This window comes from Equus asinus, chromosome 26, assembly GCF_041296235.1.
Source record: "Equus asinus isolate D_3611 breed Donkey chromosome 26, EquAss-T2T_v2, whole genome shotgun sequence".
Classification (NCBI taxonomy): Eukaryota; Metazoa; Chordata; class Mammalia; order Perissodactyla; family Equidae; genus Equus; species Equus asinus.
Window position 1 is genome coordinate 41,024,671 of NC_091815.1, and position 15,992 is coordinate 41,040,662.

The 15,992-nt window shown below is 48.1% G+C and overlaps 1 protein-coding gene across 2 annotated transcripts in view; it reads right to left on the reverse strand.

Moving 5' to 3' along the window:
* Window positions 1–1,381: 1,381 nt before the first annotated feature.
* The window catches only part of LOC106847388 (zinc finger protein 550), a 29,663-nt gene continuing 15,052 nt past the window's right edge, over window positions 1,382–15,992 (reverse strand). The window contains exons 1-4 of one of the 2 annotated variants that reach the window (XM_014866642.3): window positions 11,079–11,332; window positions 8,557–8,683; window positions 6,233–6,328; window positions 1,382–2,537 (exon numbers count right to left, since the gene is read on the reverse strand). In XM_014866642.3, coding sequence (XP_014722128.1) covers window positions 1,522–2,537; window positions 6,233–6,328; window positions 8,557–8,683; window positions 11,079–11,105 — 1,266 coding nt within the window. In that variant the 5' untranslated portion in view covers window positions 11,106–11,332 and the 3' untranslated portion in view covers window positions 1,382–1,521. Of the gene's footprint in view, window positions 2,538–6,232; window positions 6,329–8,556; window positions 8,684–11,078; window positions 11,333–15,992 lie in introns of those variants that run through there. The other variant, XM_014866640.3, reaches the window with a different exon arrangement.

A 15,992-nucleotide genomic window follows, 5' to 3' on the forward strand; every position in this document is an offset into this window, starting at 1 on the left:
AAGAGAATAAGACCATGGTGGCAAGTGTGAAAACCAGACAAACCGGACACTGGCATGTACACATCCAGAGTCTCCTGCTAAAATCCCTGGCACTTTATTTTGTAACAAAACTCTACACAAACGTTTATAAGATCAGACAATGAGAATCCTCTGACTTTTTTTTTTCTGAGTTTATCATGAATTTACCTCAGCTCTGTGTTTCATTTTACTGGTTTTAGTTGTAAGTCAACCCCTAGAAAACAGCAGAGGGGGTGTGGAAATGCCCAGTCCTCCACACGGGATTAAAGAACCTGGGAAACACCAGGAAGAGGAAAGAATTAGGACTCACCTGAGGCCTCACAAGTACAAGATTATCACCATGCTGTCTGAGAAAAGAAAGGAAACAAACAAGTAGAATGGAATCAAGAAAAAGTGAGAGTATGTTGGGCATTTAATACCACACGAGCAGAGTTTACGTCTAAAACTCAAAGCCTTAACCAGTTGTAAGGGGTGCACATTTTAACGTGGCAATCTGTATGTGACTTCTCTCCTTAGATATAAAATAGAAGATAAGTGTTAGGTGATGTTATTTCAGTTTTCTAACATCTAACAAGTTCAAGTATCTCATGACTCAAGCCTTCACGTTTCCCACAAAGAATTATGCTCCTCATGGGTGGAGATGTTTGGAAGAAAGGCTCCCCACAAACATTTGTAGAGCTGCCCTCACTGTCCAGCCTCCCTGACAAGACAGCAGTGAATACATATAAGAAACAAGTAGAAGGGCTGAGATCCTTTACCTCTCAAACATTCCCCCACCGAAAATTAGAACTGATGAGACACTGCACGAGGCCCGGCAGGGAGTCCGAAAGGGTTTGTGAAGGCATTTGTCTTTCCGTTTATAGTCTCCGTCTCCATCTCCTCCTTCTCCTTTTTACTTTTCTTTCTGAAATAATCCTGAGATGGCTTTCTAAGCATAAACCAAAGGGGGACCTGTGGCTGAAGGTGGCGGTAAGTGCACAGGAGCTGCTGGGCCAGCCTCCTCTACGCTTTCTCACAGGTACGGGAAAGCCCGAGCTACTTCTAGTCCCAGTATGACCCCACATGATAAGAGCTGTCACGGAAAGTTTTCTCACAACCATGACAATTACGTGTTCCTCTTCATTATGAATTCTCAGATGGCAAGTAAGATTTTTTCTTCTGGCTAAAGACTGTCCTCAGTAGTTATATTCAGAATGTCTTGCCTGTATGTTCTCTGATGTTGACAGAGGTGGACACACTGGTGACACACCTTCGCACATTTCTCTCTGGTACAAATCCTTTGATGGCGAGGGAGGGCGGAGCAGCAGCTGAAGGCTTCTTACATTCACTGCATTACAGGGCTTCTCTCCAATGTGACTACTCATGTGTCTGAAGAGCTGACCAAAAAAACCTTTCCAACATTCTTTGCACGGAATGGGTTTTTTCCTCCAGTGTGGATCCCCTTCTGCAAGACAAGACGAGCAGTGGGTGAAGGCCTTACCACAGTCAGGTGCTCGCAGGCTCTCAATTGTGAACCCGCTGGTGCTGCAGGAGGTGTGACCTGCGTTTGAAGGCCTTCCCACACTCGAGGCACTTGTACGGTGTCTCCCCAGTGTGGATGACAGAGTGCTGAAGGAGGTAGGTGCTCCGGTGAAAGGCCTTGCCACACTGGGTGCACTCATAGGGCTTTTCCCCAGTGTGAACCCGCTGGTGCTGCATGAGTTCTGAGCTGCATCTGAAGGCCTTTCTGCACTCACTGCACTCATAGGGCTTCTCTCCAGTGTGGATGATGGAGTGTTGAATTAGGTGTGCCCTATTGCTAAATGATTTCTCACAGTCTTTGCACTCAAAGGGTTTTTCTCCAGTGTGGGTCCTACTGTGCCGAATGAAAGTAGAGCGGTGGGTGAAGGCCTTCCCACACTGACTGCACTCGTAGGGCCTCTCCCCAGTGTGAATTGGACGGTGCTGCAGGAGGTAGGACCTGCGTTTGAAGGCCTTCCCACACTCCATGCACTGGTATGGTTTTTCCCCGGTGTGAATGAGGTAGTGCCGAATGAGGGTTGAGCTCTGGCTAAAGGCCTTCCCACACGCATTGCATTCATAGGGCTTCATGCCAGTGTGAACCCGCTGATGTCGAACAAGGTACCACTTCCTGTTAAACCCTTTCCCACATTGCTTGCATTTGTACAGGTTACTTCCAGCATGAATCGTGGGGCCTTTTTCTGGTCCCTGTGGGTCACGTTCATGGAGGACATCTCCCTGAGGGACTCTCTCCTGTAACACCCTGGAATGCAGACTATCATGTGTCCCCAAATGACTATCTTCAAGGCTTATTTCCCCAGGATGGGTCTCTTTGTGGGGCTCTGTTGCTGGCCTCCATTGACCTTTCTGCATTTCCAGAAGCCCTTCCTCATCCCTGGCTTGTCCCAACCTGGAGTCCCTTGAAGATCCCTCAGTCAGGCTTCCCTGGAGCAAGTCTCCCTCAGGCAAAACCAGCTGAGATGTGCTTGGCTCTCTGGTCTGAAGTTTTGTTGTGTCACCTGAAGAGAATCCAATACACGAAGGGGCACTTTTAGTGATGCAAATATAGGAGAAACAAAAGCAACACCTCAGGGGAAAATGAGGAAGAAAATAGCACCTCTGACATTGGCTGTGCTTTTACATCTTCATAACCTAGGTTTCCAATTACTTTTTGTGGTCCTTCTAACTTTGATACTATTAAAGGGAAAATCTGCAGGGCAGGCTGGACCAGAGGACATGGATGTGGAGTTGAGACCCCTCCTCACAGCCCAGAGTAGGGGAGAGAGGGCAGTTTTAATAACACTGTCTGGGGGCATTTGCCCCAAGAACTGATGTCTTGGTGCTATGAGAGCATACGGAAGCAGCACCCAACAAGACCGTGAAGAAAAAGAGGTCACGTTCCCAGATGGGTGTCCCATGAGCTGGGTCCTGATGGAGAAGTCAAACTTGCCAGAAAGAGGAAAAGAGAGGATGGGGCTGGACTGAAATATAAGGAGTAAGCATGGACAGATTCACCAGTGGAGAGTGCTTAGGAACTAAAGGAAGAAAGGGCACCCGATGCCTGGGGAAGCCCACACTGAAGAGGTGTTTGCAGTAAGAGGAAGGGGATGAAGACCACAGAGGAGGAGGGAATGAGGGTCACAGGGCCCAACAGTACAAGAGAAGGTTCTGCTCTGTGGAGAGGCATCAGCGTGATGGTTCAGAATGAGGGTCTGGAGCCAGAATGCGTCGGTTCCAGCCCTGCCTCTATCAGGTGAGCTGATCCTGGGGGAATTACCTTCTTCTTCAAGTCATAACTCCTCATTTGAGAGACTGGGAGATGCTCAGTTTCTCAGGCTCTCACAAGGGTTTAATGAGAAAATGCCTGTAAAGCGCTCTACATGATTCTTGATATAGCCTGAGTGTTTACTAAATTGTGCCTCATTATCCCTATCATTTGTGATGGTTAATTTTATATGTCAACTTGGCTATGCTACTGTGCTGAGCTGTGTGGTCAAATACTATTCTAGATGTCGCTGTGAGGTCCTTTTTAGATGTGATTAACATTTAAATCTGTGGACTTTGAGCAAAGCAGATTACCCTTCATATGTGGGTAGGCCTCATCCAGTCATTTGATGGCCTTAAGAGAAAAGACTGAGATCCCCTGGAAGGGAAGGAATTCTGCCTCTAGACTTTCTTCAGACTCAAGGTAGCAACATCAACTGCCCCAGCTTACTGGCCTGCCTTTCAGACTTCAAAATTGCTTAGCCCTCACAATCAATTCCTTAAAATAAATCTCTACATATATACACATCTTATTGGTTCTGATTCTCTGGAGACCTCTGACTAACATGTTATTATTCTCATCGTTCCACTGGGCAGTTGGGATGACCGCAATGACATCAGCAAGAAGAAACCATCTTGCTGTAGAAGCCAAGCTGAGAGGCCTTGGTAGAACCCAATGCTCCTGACACCTTGATCTTGGACTTGCAGCCTCCAGAGCTGTGAGAAAAATAAATTCTGTTGTTCAAGACACCCCTCCCCACCATAAAAGGATGGGGCACCAGGAGCCTGAAAGGCCCTGGAAATTTTTTTTTTTTTCTGAGGATGATTTGCGCTGAGCTAACATCTGTTGCCAATCTCCCTCTTTTTGCTTGAGGAAGATTCGCCCTGAGCTAACACGTGTGCCAGTCTTCCTCTATGTTGTATGTGGGTCACTGCCACAGCATGATGATGGCTGCAGATGAGTGGTGTAGGTCGGCTCCCAGGAACTGAACCCAGCCCGCTGAAGCCGAGCATGCCAAACTTAACCAGTAGGCCACGGGGCTGGCCCCAGGTCCTGGAAATATTCTAAATCTTGACTGGGGTGGAGAATATTTCAGTTTATACATATGTAAAAATTTAAGCTGAACCCTTAAGATTTGTGCACATCATTGTACTTCTTATATTAAAAAATTAGGAGATTTTAAACAATAGGTATGGAATTCAGGTGTATACATCTTTTCCCAAAATGAGACAACTCCCTCAAGGAACTCAGCTTTATAAGTAGAGTCAACGCTAGTTGTGGTCTATGACTGACAGAAAGCATTTGTGTTTGTTTTCTTTCTCCAAGTGTAAGCAACTGGAGCCCATTTTTAGGCTGAGTAGAGAAAGGATGAAGATACAGACAAGGCAGAAAATAAGTGAAGAAGCAAGTTCCCCAGAGGGCCGAAGGAATGAAGGAGGCAGCACTGGCAATGATCAGAGGTAAAGGTCTTCCACAGATGACAAGGGAAGCCACAGGTGGGGGACAGACATGAATGAGTCTCGAAGGGTTCAGGAGCAAGAAGCAAAAGTACGTAGCCTTTATTTTTAACGTGAAGTTGATTTCATGCTGAGATACAGTGACTGAGGAAGAGGTGATGATTTGGAACATGTCTGAGTGGCTGCAGAGGCACAGAAGAGGTGTGGAAAGACCTGGTGGGAGTATCTGGCATCATCTCATCTTTTGATGAGAGCTTGGACTAGGGTGTTGGTGATGAGCCAATGAAAGTGGGGGAGGTAATGGTTTCAGGAAATGTGGAGAATATCAAATGGAAGGCCTTGAGATGGATGGATGCTGGGTCTGATGGAGGCAGGGGTGCTGAGGTGCCGTCTGAGGGGTTTCCAGTCTTCTAGCCTGCTTGGATGGCAGAACATTCTCTGAACTGGGGATGGGAGCAGGGGGCGTCACAAGTGTCTTCTAAGGCTGAGGAGCTTGAGGTGCCTCTGAGACACTTAAGTGGAGCCATGGGATTGGGGGCAGTGGGGATGGCATTTGGAACAGAGTGTGGGCGGTGGGGCTGCCCAAAGACACTCCCAGGCTGGCTGAGAAGCGAGAAGGACCCAGAGAGAAGAGAGCCTGGGACTCAGCAGTGATCCAGCTCACTGGGTGGATGACTCCAGCTACACTCAGCAGCATGGATGTGGGCAGAAAAGGCCGAACGTCATGTGGGTGTTTTTCAGGGCAGAAGGGGCAGGAAGATACGGCGCAAGGAGCTGCCCTTGAGTGTCTGATGGACAAACAGGAGGATGGATGAATGGATGGAGATGGCAGGAAAGAGTGGGATACAGAGTGTAGTGTAGAGAGTAATTTCAAGGGGAGGAAAGGCTCCCTCTCCTCTGAGTCCAGAAGGAAACATGTGATATTACTATCTTTCATTATAATTAAGATAATTACGTGGATACGACTAAGCTGACTTCTGTTGACCCTTACTATAGGCCAGGCACTGTACTGAGCTGTCTGCTGCGCTATCTCATTACATCCTCAAACAACCAATCACACAGAAATTATTCTCTCTCTGATTTTCTGAAGGTAGGCTGAGTACAGCAGGACTGACTGAGATAATACAAGCCAAGCCCATGGGCCCTTCTTGGGTACACAGTTAAACCACATCCCCAGGCCTGAGGTCCCAGGTGGGGCCAAACACCTAGCTTGTGTCAGTGGACTATGTGGAAGTGAGTATGTGTGCACCCGGGTGTGTCTCTGTCCCTTCCTCTCTCGTCTCCCCTCCGCCAGCTGCCTTATGCCAGAGCAATCTTAAAGCTACCTGTTGACGATAGAAGGCACCTGAGTCCCTGAATAACTGTGGTTCAGAGCTGACCTGCTGGTGCACACTCTAGTGTGTGAGAGAAACATCCAGGCCCCCAGGAGGTCACAACAAGGAGGTCCCCAAATTCTGAGGCAGTGGTCCCCTGAGGGTCTGAAAGCTCCTACCTGGGCAGGGGCTACGTGAGAGGCCTGTCCTCACCGTCCATAGCTCCTGCCTGTGCTCCAGCAGGGGGAAAAACTCTGGTGTGGGAACTGGATGCCCTGTTGATGGAGAAAGAAAGAGGACACAAGTGTTTTGATGAGAAGAAAAAAACCTTTTCATTCATCTGGGGTTTCATGACAGGAACAAGACCATGCATAAATCTGCTCCCAAAGAAAAGAAAATGCTGATTTGTGACCTGGACACTAAGGGCACAAATCCCACTCGGGCTGCAACAGCTGCAGAGTGTAGTGCTGTCTGTGCAACACCATTGCCCTTGAATTTTATCAGTGGAAGCCAACACTGTTCAGGTGCATACCACTTCACACACAGCCCTGGGACGCCAGGAAGTTGAGGCCCTCCTTCCAGGTGTTTTGTAATTAATCTAAGTCACTGGTTCTCAAACATCCTTCAGAACCACCTAGGGATGTCTGATTCCAACCTTAAACCCAATAAAACAAAATTTCTTGGGGTGAGGCCTCGGCATCAGTATTTCTGAAATCACCCCAGGGAACTGATGCCCAGAGAGAAATTACTAGCAAAAACTGTTGGTGGAAATAAATCAGTGAATGGCATCCTTGATCACTGGTAATCTGAGGTAGGCAGGTAACCTGAGCTGGATTCTCATTCTGAAGAGAAAGCTTTTATTCTCATGCAGGAGGGGAGGACTGAACAAGGGGGCCTACTGCCTCTGCCACTGCAGCAGCATCCTACATCCCCCAGGGAGCCAGGCTGAGGAAAAGGCAGAAGCCTGGTCCACGGAGAGCAGAGAGAACCTTCACATCACTGATGATGTAACTGCACTGCTACATCCACCACTGCCTTGGGGCTTCTCATTAGGTGAGGTGGTAAAGTTCCTTTGGGGGAAGCCAGTTTGAGCTGGTCTTCTGTTGGAGGCAGCCAAATACATCTCAATGGATGGGGGGAGTAAAACATAGGAGAGTTCTGTATATAAGTCCAATGACTGAAATACCAGGACCCACAGAAGTCTCAACTGGCAGACTCTGATCCACAGCCCAGGATTCGTGCAGACACCTCTCAGGAACGTTCCCTATGTGTGCTTCGTGCCTGGCACCGAGCTCAGAGACGGGGCGGGAGAAAACATGAATCAGACGTTCCTCTGGCTCTGCCAGGAAGAGAGCTCCCCGTCACCTCAGGGCCTCTTCTGCTGGTCCCTCCATCTGGAACTCCGCCTCCACTGCTGCTCCCAGCTAGCTCTTACTCAGCCTTCAAGTCTCAGCTCCAGCGTCACTTCTTAAGGAGCCATTTTCGAAGTACCCACGATAGATTATGACCCCTGGTTATATATTCCTAAATACTCTTATTTTTTCTTTCTGCAACTCATCACAGTTCATCTAAGAATTGATGTCTGCTTTCCCACCTGAACTCAGAGTGATGGGTCTGCAGAGCACAGTCTGCCATCATAAACTGACCCACATTTTATTTTTCCTAAATATTTTATTCTAAAAGGGAACCCTGTTTTGCTCTCGTAAATGAGAAAGTCACTCTCACTTCCCACAAATAGAAGGTTACCATCAAAACACAACAATGAAATCAAAATAATGCCATTAACGTCCCAGTGAGCTCATGCGGCCTGCTCAGGGCTGTGAGCTGGAGGCTGCTCCCTCTGCTGAAGAGAGAAATTAGCCACCACTGGGAGACATGAAAGACTCAGCGCTGATCTGAGACTTTCTCTTGACAACAATCAGCATGTCAGATAGAGAAGGGAAAAGGATCGGCTTTCTCAGAGTGTCCACCTGTGGCATTTGATGACATCCCTGTGCACCCTCTAAAATCATCTATACCAATGGAGGATTGTGGCCCAGGCTACAGGAAACATGTGAGGATCACGTAGACACCAGGGGCCTTTTTACCAAGATGGTGTTGTTCAGGAAGATCTCTGAGGCACACTGATGACAAATGCCACCTGGAGGTCTGCCTGACTCACCCTTTCTTCTGAGAACAGCCCATCACCCAAGGCCCAGCCAACTGGGCTGTGGGGACACTTGACCCAGACTGGTTGAGTCAGTCAGCTCCCCTTCTGTGGAATCCAGAATAAGGACCTCAGACTGAGGCCCCAGTGTCCTGGGAGCTGGGTGAGGGTTTGTGTTCAGAAGGACCTTGTTTCTGTCCCAACGATCCCTGATGCAGACACAGGGAGACCAGGCAGGAGAAGGGACAAGAAAACTGCAGGGGCTGTGAGGAGGGACGGTGGCTCCTGTGACCTCCTTGACCAGCCAGGAATCAAGGAGGCTGAGGTCCCCCACAGGGGTGACAGGTAAGCCCTTACCCAGTGAGACCAGGAGCCTGCAGGTCTCCAGCATCACCTCCTGGTACAGGGTCCTCTGATGCAGGTCAAGCTGTCCCCACTCTTCCTGGGTAAAGGTCACCGCCACATCCTTGAAGGTCACCAACACCTGGAAAGTCAAACAGGTAGTGATGTTGGCCTTGTGCTGCTGGATGAGATAAAAGCCTGTCACTTAGTCACTGGTGAAGGTGCAGAGAGACCCAGGCCCAAATCACCAAGGCCTTCTGAGGGGTGAGTTCAGTTTTGGGCTCAAGGGGGAGGTGGACGTGGCCTTTGGACACAATGCAATTGTGTGGCTGAGAGAAAAGCCTCCCATGGGGGAGGCCACTGGAGATAAGAGACAGTGGTGTTCCTGTGAGGGCTGTGGGAGCAGATGGTAAGTGCTCTGGGATGTCAGAGCAATGGGGAAAATGATCATGATGACAACTCCAACAATGAAAACAGCAGCAGCTGAGCCTCCCTGGTCCTCGCCGCGTGCCCGCCCCGGGCTGAGGGCTTCACAGACTGAGGTAAAGTGACTAAAGATCTTGCTGTGGAGCCAGACTCCCAGGGTTTGAATCAGGACTCCTGAATCTGCCTCTTGCCAGCTGTGTACCATGGGGAGGACATCACAGTGTTTCTCTATGCCTCGATTCCACATCAATACAATGATCATTGCCACTTCCCCAGGCAGTTCTGAGAACTAAAGAGAAAGTGTTCCCATGGCAAGTACTGGGGTGCCTGGTCCCAGTAAGTGTTCAATGTCATTTGTGACTTCTACTAAAAATCCTCCCACAGTCCATGAGGTAAATGCCATCATCACCTCCATGTCACAGCCAGCAGCCTGGGGCTCAGGCAGCTCTAGAAAGTCACCCACAATCTCACATTTAAGGGGCAGAGGCAGGATTTGAACATCTGGCAAAAGGTGGCACAGAGCTACCAGAAGATGGGCAGGTGGGGGCCGCGGTACCTTAGCTAGAGCTAAAACAGCGGAAAAGATGATCCTAAGAGGTGACCGACACACAGTAAGGGGGCCGGGAGACAGCCCTACAGAGACCTGAGGACAGGGACCCAGGCACAGAGAAGTGTGAGGGCAAAGCCTGCAAAATGGGAAGAAGTTTGGCAAGTTCTGGAAGTATGGCTGGGTGCAGTGAGCAAGGGAAGAACAGAAGAAGCATGGAGGGAGAGGCAGGCGCAGATCTAGTGGAGCCCTGTGGGCCGCGGCCGGGGGTGGGGGGTGAGGGGAGGGTGTGAGTATTTATTATGAGTGTGATGAGAGCCCCTAAAGGGGAGGCCCATTCATTCAACCATTTATTGAGTGCCTTTTACAAGCCCAGACCATTCTAGGTCTTGGCATAGAGCAGCAAGAGACACATTCTGGGACTGGAAAGGGATCCTACGCAAACAACTAAATAAATGAGCAAGACATTGTCAGAGGGCCCTGAACATTCCAAAGGAAAGAAAATGGAGCAAGGAGATTAAAGAGATGACAGACCACTTTAGATGGGGCAACGGAGACCTTTTTAAGGAGGGGACACTGGAGTGAGTCTGCAATAAAGTGAGGGAGGGACCTTCACCTGGACGGGAAATTAACCAATAAGACAATCCCCAACAGTGATCAGGGCTACCATGAGGCTACTCGGGATGACTGCTGGAGAGTTACCACACTCCTGCACACGATCATCACCGACCACTTGAATGGACTCACTTTTCTAGTATAACTGAACGTCTTAAAAAGGGAAATAGATTCACTATTGTCAGTGGGAAGCCAGTTCTACCTGCTGTAAACTGAAAGATAAATTCCTTGGCCTTTATGGCTCCCAGACTGTCCCGCCACCGTTTCAGCCCTCACATTGCAGCAATCCCAAAACGCTGCTCCTGCCTCTCCCCAACCCAAGCCGGATCCCTGTAGAGGCCAGAGGCCAGGGAGGGCCAAGAGTCAGACTCCTGCTGGGTGAGCCTGTAAAATCAACACAGGCCCAGGAGACATCTCTGGAAACAGCGCCGGAGCGATGCTCCCTGGACTGTGCTGGGCAGTGGGAGACACAAACCCATACACACTTTCCAGTTCCCTCAACTCAGGAAAAAGCACCGTTAATATTCCTATTTTATAACCAAGAAAATAGAAGCTAAGGGCAGCAGGGGCACTTGCTCCTAGTCACAGCCTCGGGAAGGGGCGCGGCCAGAACCCACAGGGAAGTCTCCAGATTCTGCCCCCTCGCTCCTCCCTGCAGGTCGTTCCACGCGCACGGCGCGGGGTCGTGGGGCGGAGTGGGTTCCAGAAGCCACATCTCTCCCTTCCACACAGCATTCTATTGGCTGAAGAAATGGGACCGTCCCCCGGTAGCCCCTGACCTGGATTCGGACCCTGGAGCCGACAGCCCCCAATCCTGAGGCTCAGAGAAACGACGGCCGGGAGACGGCAAGGCGAAGGGTCACAGGACGCCGCCATCCCGCACGTCGGGCGCCGTGGCCACGCGGGTGGGGTCCCAGCGGGCGAGGGGCCTGGGGCACCGTCCACTAACCTGCACGGGGTCCAGCGGCGGCGCCATTGGACCGTGGGGAGAGCAGGGCCGCGCCGGGGGCAGGGAGCGTCCCGCGGGCTCAGCCGACCCTCCCCCAAGTCCTACAAAGGGGCCGAGGTGCGTCCTCCTCTCAGTCTTTCCGCCTTCCGTCCAAACAAGCGGCGCGGGGCTCACCGCGGGTGTGGACAGACCCCCGCCCCGGCACAAACGTCCATCCCCGCGCCGCCTCTGTCAATACGGGCCAGCCACGCCCCTTTCCGGTTCGACAACGGTCGGGCACAGACAGCTGTCCCGCGGAGTACAGCCTTCTGGGCAATGTAGTTTTTATTCTGCATCCCACCAGGCAAGGGACGCTCTGCTCCTTCCAGGAGCCGAGGGCGCAGAGGCCCGGAGAGGCGCCCTGCGAAAGGGAGTGCAGAGGCTCCATCGGAGGAAGAGAGGCATCGGATGTTCCTAAAGGGGACGCGCCCAGATTTCTCAGCAGTGTTTTCTCCATCTTGTTATTTCAGACGTTCCCAATGGTGCAAGTGCCAGTCACAATATGAGGGAGTAACAAGATATGTCATTCAGATACAAAGTAGGAGTCATAGCTGCGAACTAATAACCACCTTGTTGCTCTTCAAATACACGCAGATTGAAGCTTTAGAGCCAATTTTGTGAGTTTTGTATGTTGGCTCAGGGTCAAGAGAGAAAAGACGTTACAGAGGGCTGTTACTGAGATGTTGGGGAGGAAGATATTGGATGTCCCTGAAACAGGGGAACGATAGAGAAAACTTTGTTTTCTATAAATTTTTAAATAAACTTGTGAAGTTCTTCAAAATTCTGTGCGGGATATATACAGTGGATTTAATTTACATAAATGAGGAAAGTCTGACATAAATTATAATTTTAAGCTTATATTATCCAAGTGTCTTTATATTTATTCTGCCCTTCTATTTTTTAAAAATATATTACTTAAAAAAGGGAGAAAATATGTTATAGACTCCATTCAGCAGAACAGGAACCCAAAGAAAAACCTGAATGCACACACTGCAATGTCATTCAGTCACGAAATATGTGCTTTCAATAGTTTATAGTTTCAATAATATTTTCAACCAACAAATATTATCTTATTACTCTTTAACTATATGTAGATCAAAGCTTCCGAGTCAATTTTGTAGGCTTCAGTATGTGCAATCAAGGGACACAGAAGAGAAGAGTTCAGCCAGGGTCATGACGGGGGAAATGGATGAGGGATGTCAGGAGGCCCAAAAGGAAGTAGACAATGTGGCATTCTGCCTGTCCCCCCCACCCCCCGCCCCGTTGCATACACGCACACACATTCTTCCTGCACAGATACATCTCAGTGTTTATGTTCCAACCCCAGCAAGGCCCATTGTTTTTTTCCATATAATATTTCTAACTCAATTTCTTGACATCGATACTGCTATGGTCCCAATGCTTGTTTTCCCCTCAATTCATATGTTGAAAATCTAATGCCTAATATGATAGTAATAGGAGATGAGACCTTTGGAAGGTGATTAGATACCAGAGCCCTTATGAATGGAATTAGTGCCCTTATAAAAGAAGCCCCAGGAAGTTCCTTTGCCCTTCCTACCATGTGAGGACACAGAGAGAAGGCTGTCGGTGAACCAGGAAATGGGTTCTCACCAGACATCGAATCTTCCAGAGACCTGATCTTGGACTTCCAGCCTCTGGAACTGTGAGAAATAAATTTGTGATGTTTATAAGCCACCCAGTCTATGGTATTTTCTTATAGCAGCCCAAAAAGACTAAGATAGATACAATTCATTTTAGAATCTTAGACTTATCTGAAAAGAAGAGCCATTTACCAAATGCTTTTTCCTACTATGACAGTGGCTGGCATGATCATGGTCTGATCATGTGTGCAAAGGGGGCGTCTTATCCCTGAGATAAACATTTGCTTATTGTTTGAGGATGAGGTTAGTGATCCAAATAATTATTCTGAAAATTGCTAAATAGAATGAAGGTATCAAGCTCTTTCTTCTCTTTTCTGTACAGACTGTGTTCTGAGGTAACAGGAGATTATGGAAAATTCTTCCTTATAAAGGATTTTTAGCTAATAAATGCAGAAATAGCAATAGAAGTAGGATACAAATGTTTCAACAGCTCATAAAATAATCAACTACCCAATGATCATCATTGAGTGCTAACACAATAGATAAAAGATGCATGGCAGATTGATATTGGATAGAAAAAACTAGTAACATTACGACCCAATCACAGGAGAGAGACACCCAGACATCAGAGCGGGCTTATGTGATCCAGACATAATTTCTCAGCACTGTGTGGAGTATTATGGCCAAAGGGTGAATCTGGATTTCAAACTTGTTTGGATGGCAAGACTATTCACTGAAATTGGGAATATGGAGTAATAGGCAAGATGTTGAATTTCTGTTATGATGAGCTCAGGGTGCGTTTGAGACATTCAAGGGGAGACATTGGGTAGAGGAGATGGGGGAGCACTTGGAACAGACTCAGGATCTGATTTGGTGCTGGCCACGGACACTTATTGGCTGGCTGAGCAGCCTGAAGGATGACTAGTGGGAAGAGGCCACACATGGCAGCGAAGCCTCCAGCTGCCTCTGCAGTCAGCTGTGAGATAGACAAGTCTAAATATCATGTTAGTATTTTGAGTACACAAAGGCCATGGAGACATAATACAAGGAAATGCCTCTGAGAGTCCGAAGGACAAAGAGGAGGATGAATAAATGAATGGAGAATGTGGGAAAGGATGGGATGCAGAGTATAAAAGAGATAGTAATTTCAAGGGGAAGAAATATCCCTTTTTTCCTGAGTCGGGAAGACAGTCTATGAGAAAACATACGATATTACTATTTTTCATTATGATTAATATTACTACATGGATAATACTAATAGTTTACTTTTGCTGAGCCATTTCTTATGAATAAGGCACAACACTATGCACTTCTCTGCATTATCTCATTACATCCTCAAGTAACCCAATGACACAGGAATGATTATCACTCTATTTTTCAAGAGTAGGTTGAGTATTTTTTAAAAGTAGCTGGTACACAGGATATTTCAGATCCAATAAATTAGGTTAATTAGAAAACACCTTCTGGAAGGAGGGGTTCATATTCCCAATGTCCAATGGGATTGTAAAGCAAGCCCATTTTCTCATCTCCTCAGGAACACAGCTGAACCACATTTCCCAGACCTGAGCACCCTGGTGTGGCCCAACGCCTACTTCCTGTCAATGGAATATGAGTGGAAGTGATGTTTGTGTGCAAATGGGTGTGACTTCTGCCCTCCCCTTTCATTTCCCCTATGCAACCTGGATGATGCCAGAGCAAACACAAAGCTAGATGGGGACATTAGAAGGCACCTGGGTCCCTGAATAACTGGTCCAGAGCTCCAAGCTGACCCACACTGGAACTTGATGTGAGAGAGAAGCAGGGAGGCCACACTGAGGAGCTTCCCACAGAAGTCCAGAGGCAGGGGTGCCCTTGCAGTCTGAAGCCTGCAGTGGCACACATATACTCAGCTTCTGGCTGCCCTTGTGAACACACACTTTGGTCTCCTTATTCAGAAACGTGGTATGTATCTTCACAGTAAAGTGTTAGGAATCTCTTCCTGTAGGCCTTGCACTAAAGGATTCTATTTTGAGTTTTCCTCACAGCCTCCTATGAAGCAGGTGGCTGACAGGCACCATTTTCCACAGGGTGAAACCGAGGCTCAGGGAGATCAACGTAACTGCTGAAAGGCGGGGAACTGATGAGCAGTTGATCCAAGCTAGAGACCCAGGTTGGCCGTCTCTGGCATCTGTGCTGCATAATCACAAAGCTACGCAATACTGCTCTGGAAGGGGCCAAGTCCTGGTAAAATGATGATGATGATGACAATGATGACGATGACTGCAGCAGGGATCATAACCATCAACAGGCCCATAGTTAGGGAGCACCAGGCGCTGTCCTATGCACTTTTCATACATTAACCAATTTATCCTAATACAGTCCTGAGCAGTAGATACCGTGTTATCCATTTTACCAAGGAGGAAATGGACACGCAAAGAGGTTCATTAACTTGCACAGGGTCACACAGCTCACAAGCAGCGGAGCTGGAATTCAACACCATCAGTGGGCCTCAGGAGCTGGGCTCCTGGGTGCTACACAAAGAAGGAAATGATGTGCAGCTGCTGTGTGAAGTCAGAAGCCTTAGCGGAAGCGGGCCATGAAGGCAGGTGTGGGGGGCGGTATGAGTGAGAGAAGTTAATAGGGGGAAGAGCCTATGAAAGGGGATGATTTGGTGATACCCAGATGTCAGCATTTCATGAACCACTAAAAAGAATTTTAAAACTAGAAAGCCCACACAGAAATTTGCTCCAAAAAGAACATCTCATAGACATCAACTATCATTTCCTCTCACCCACATTTCATAAAAGAAAGAACTTTTACCACCAAAGAAGGGAGAGGATGGCATCTCACAAGGGAGGGGCATCTTCTAAAGTGAGTAAGTTGAGCTTGATGAGGAACTTACTGCATTTGGCTGTATTTTCCTGACATTGAGAGGACAGAGATGTCATGAGTCTTAAATGAATGGCCATCAACAGTGCCTGGAACAGACCCAACATGTACTCAGTGTCAGGAAACATTAGCTGTGGCCATTGATATTACTGGTTCCAATTTAAATGGATCTGCTTTTTATTTACCTTAAATAGATTTATTCTAAAAGGGAATTGTTCATTGCTCTGGTAAATTGGAAAATCAGTTTGATTGGCTGCAAATGGAGAACTGCCCTCAAAACACAGCAATGAAATTGAAATAATAAAATCAAGTCCCAGCGAGCTCACGCTGCCTGCTGAATGCTGTGAGTCTAAAGCTGTTCTCTCATTAAAAAGAGAAATTATCCACAGCCAGGGCAGCATCAATG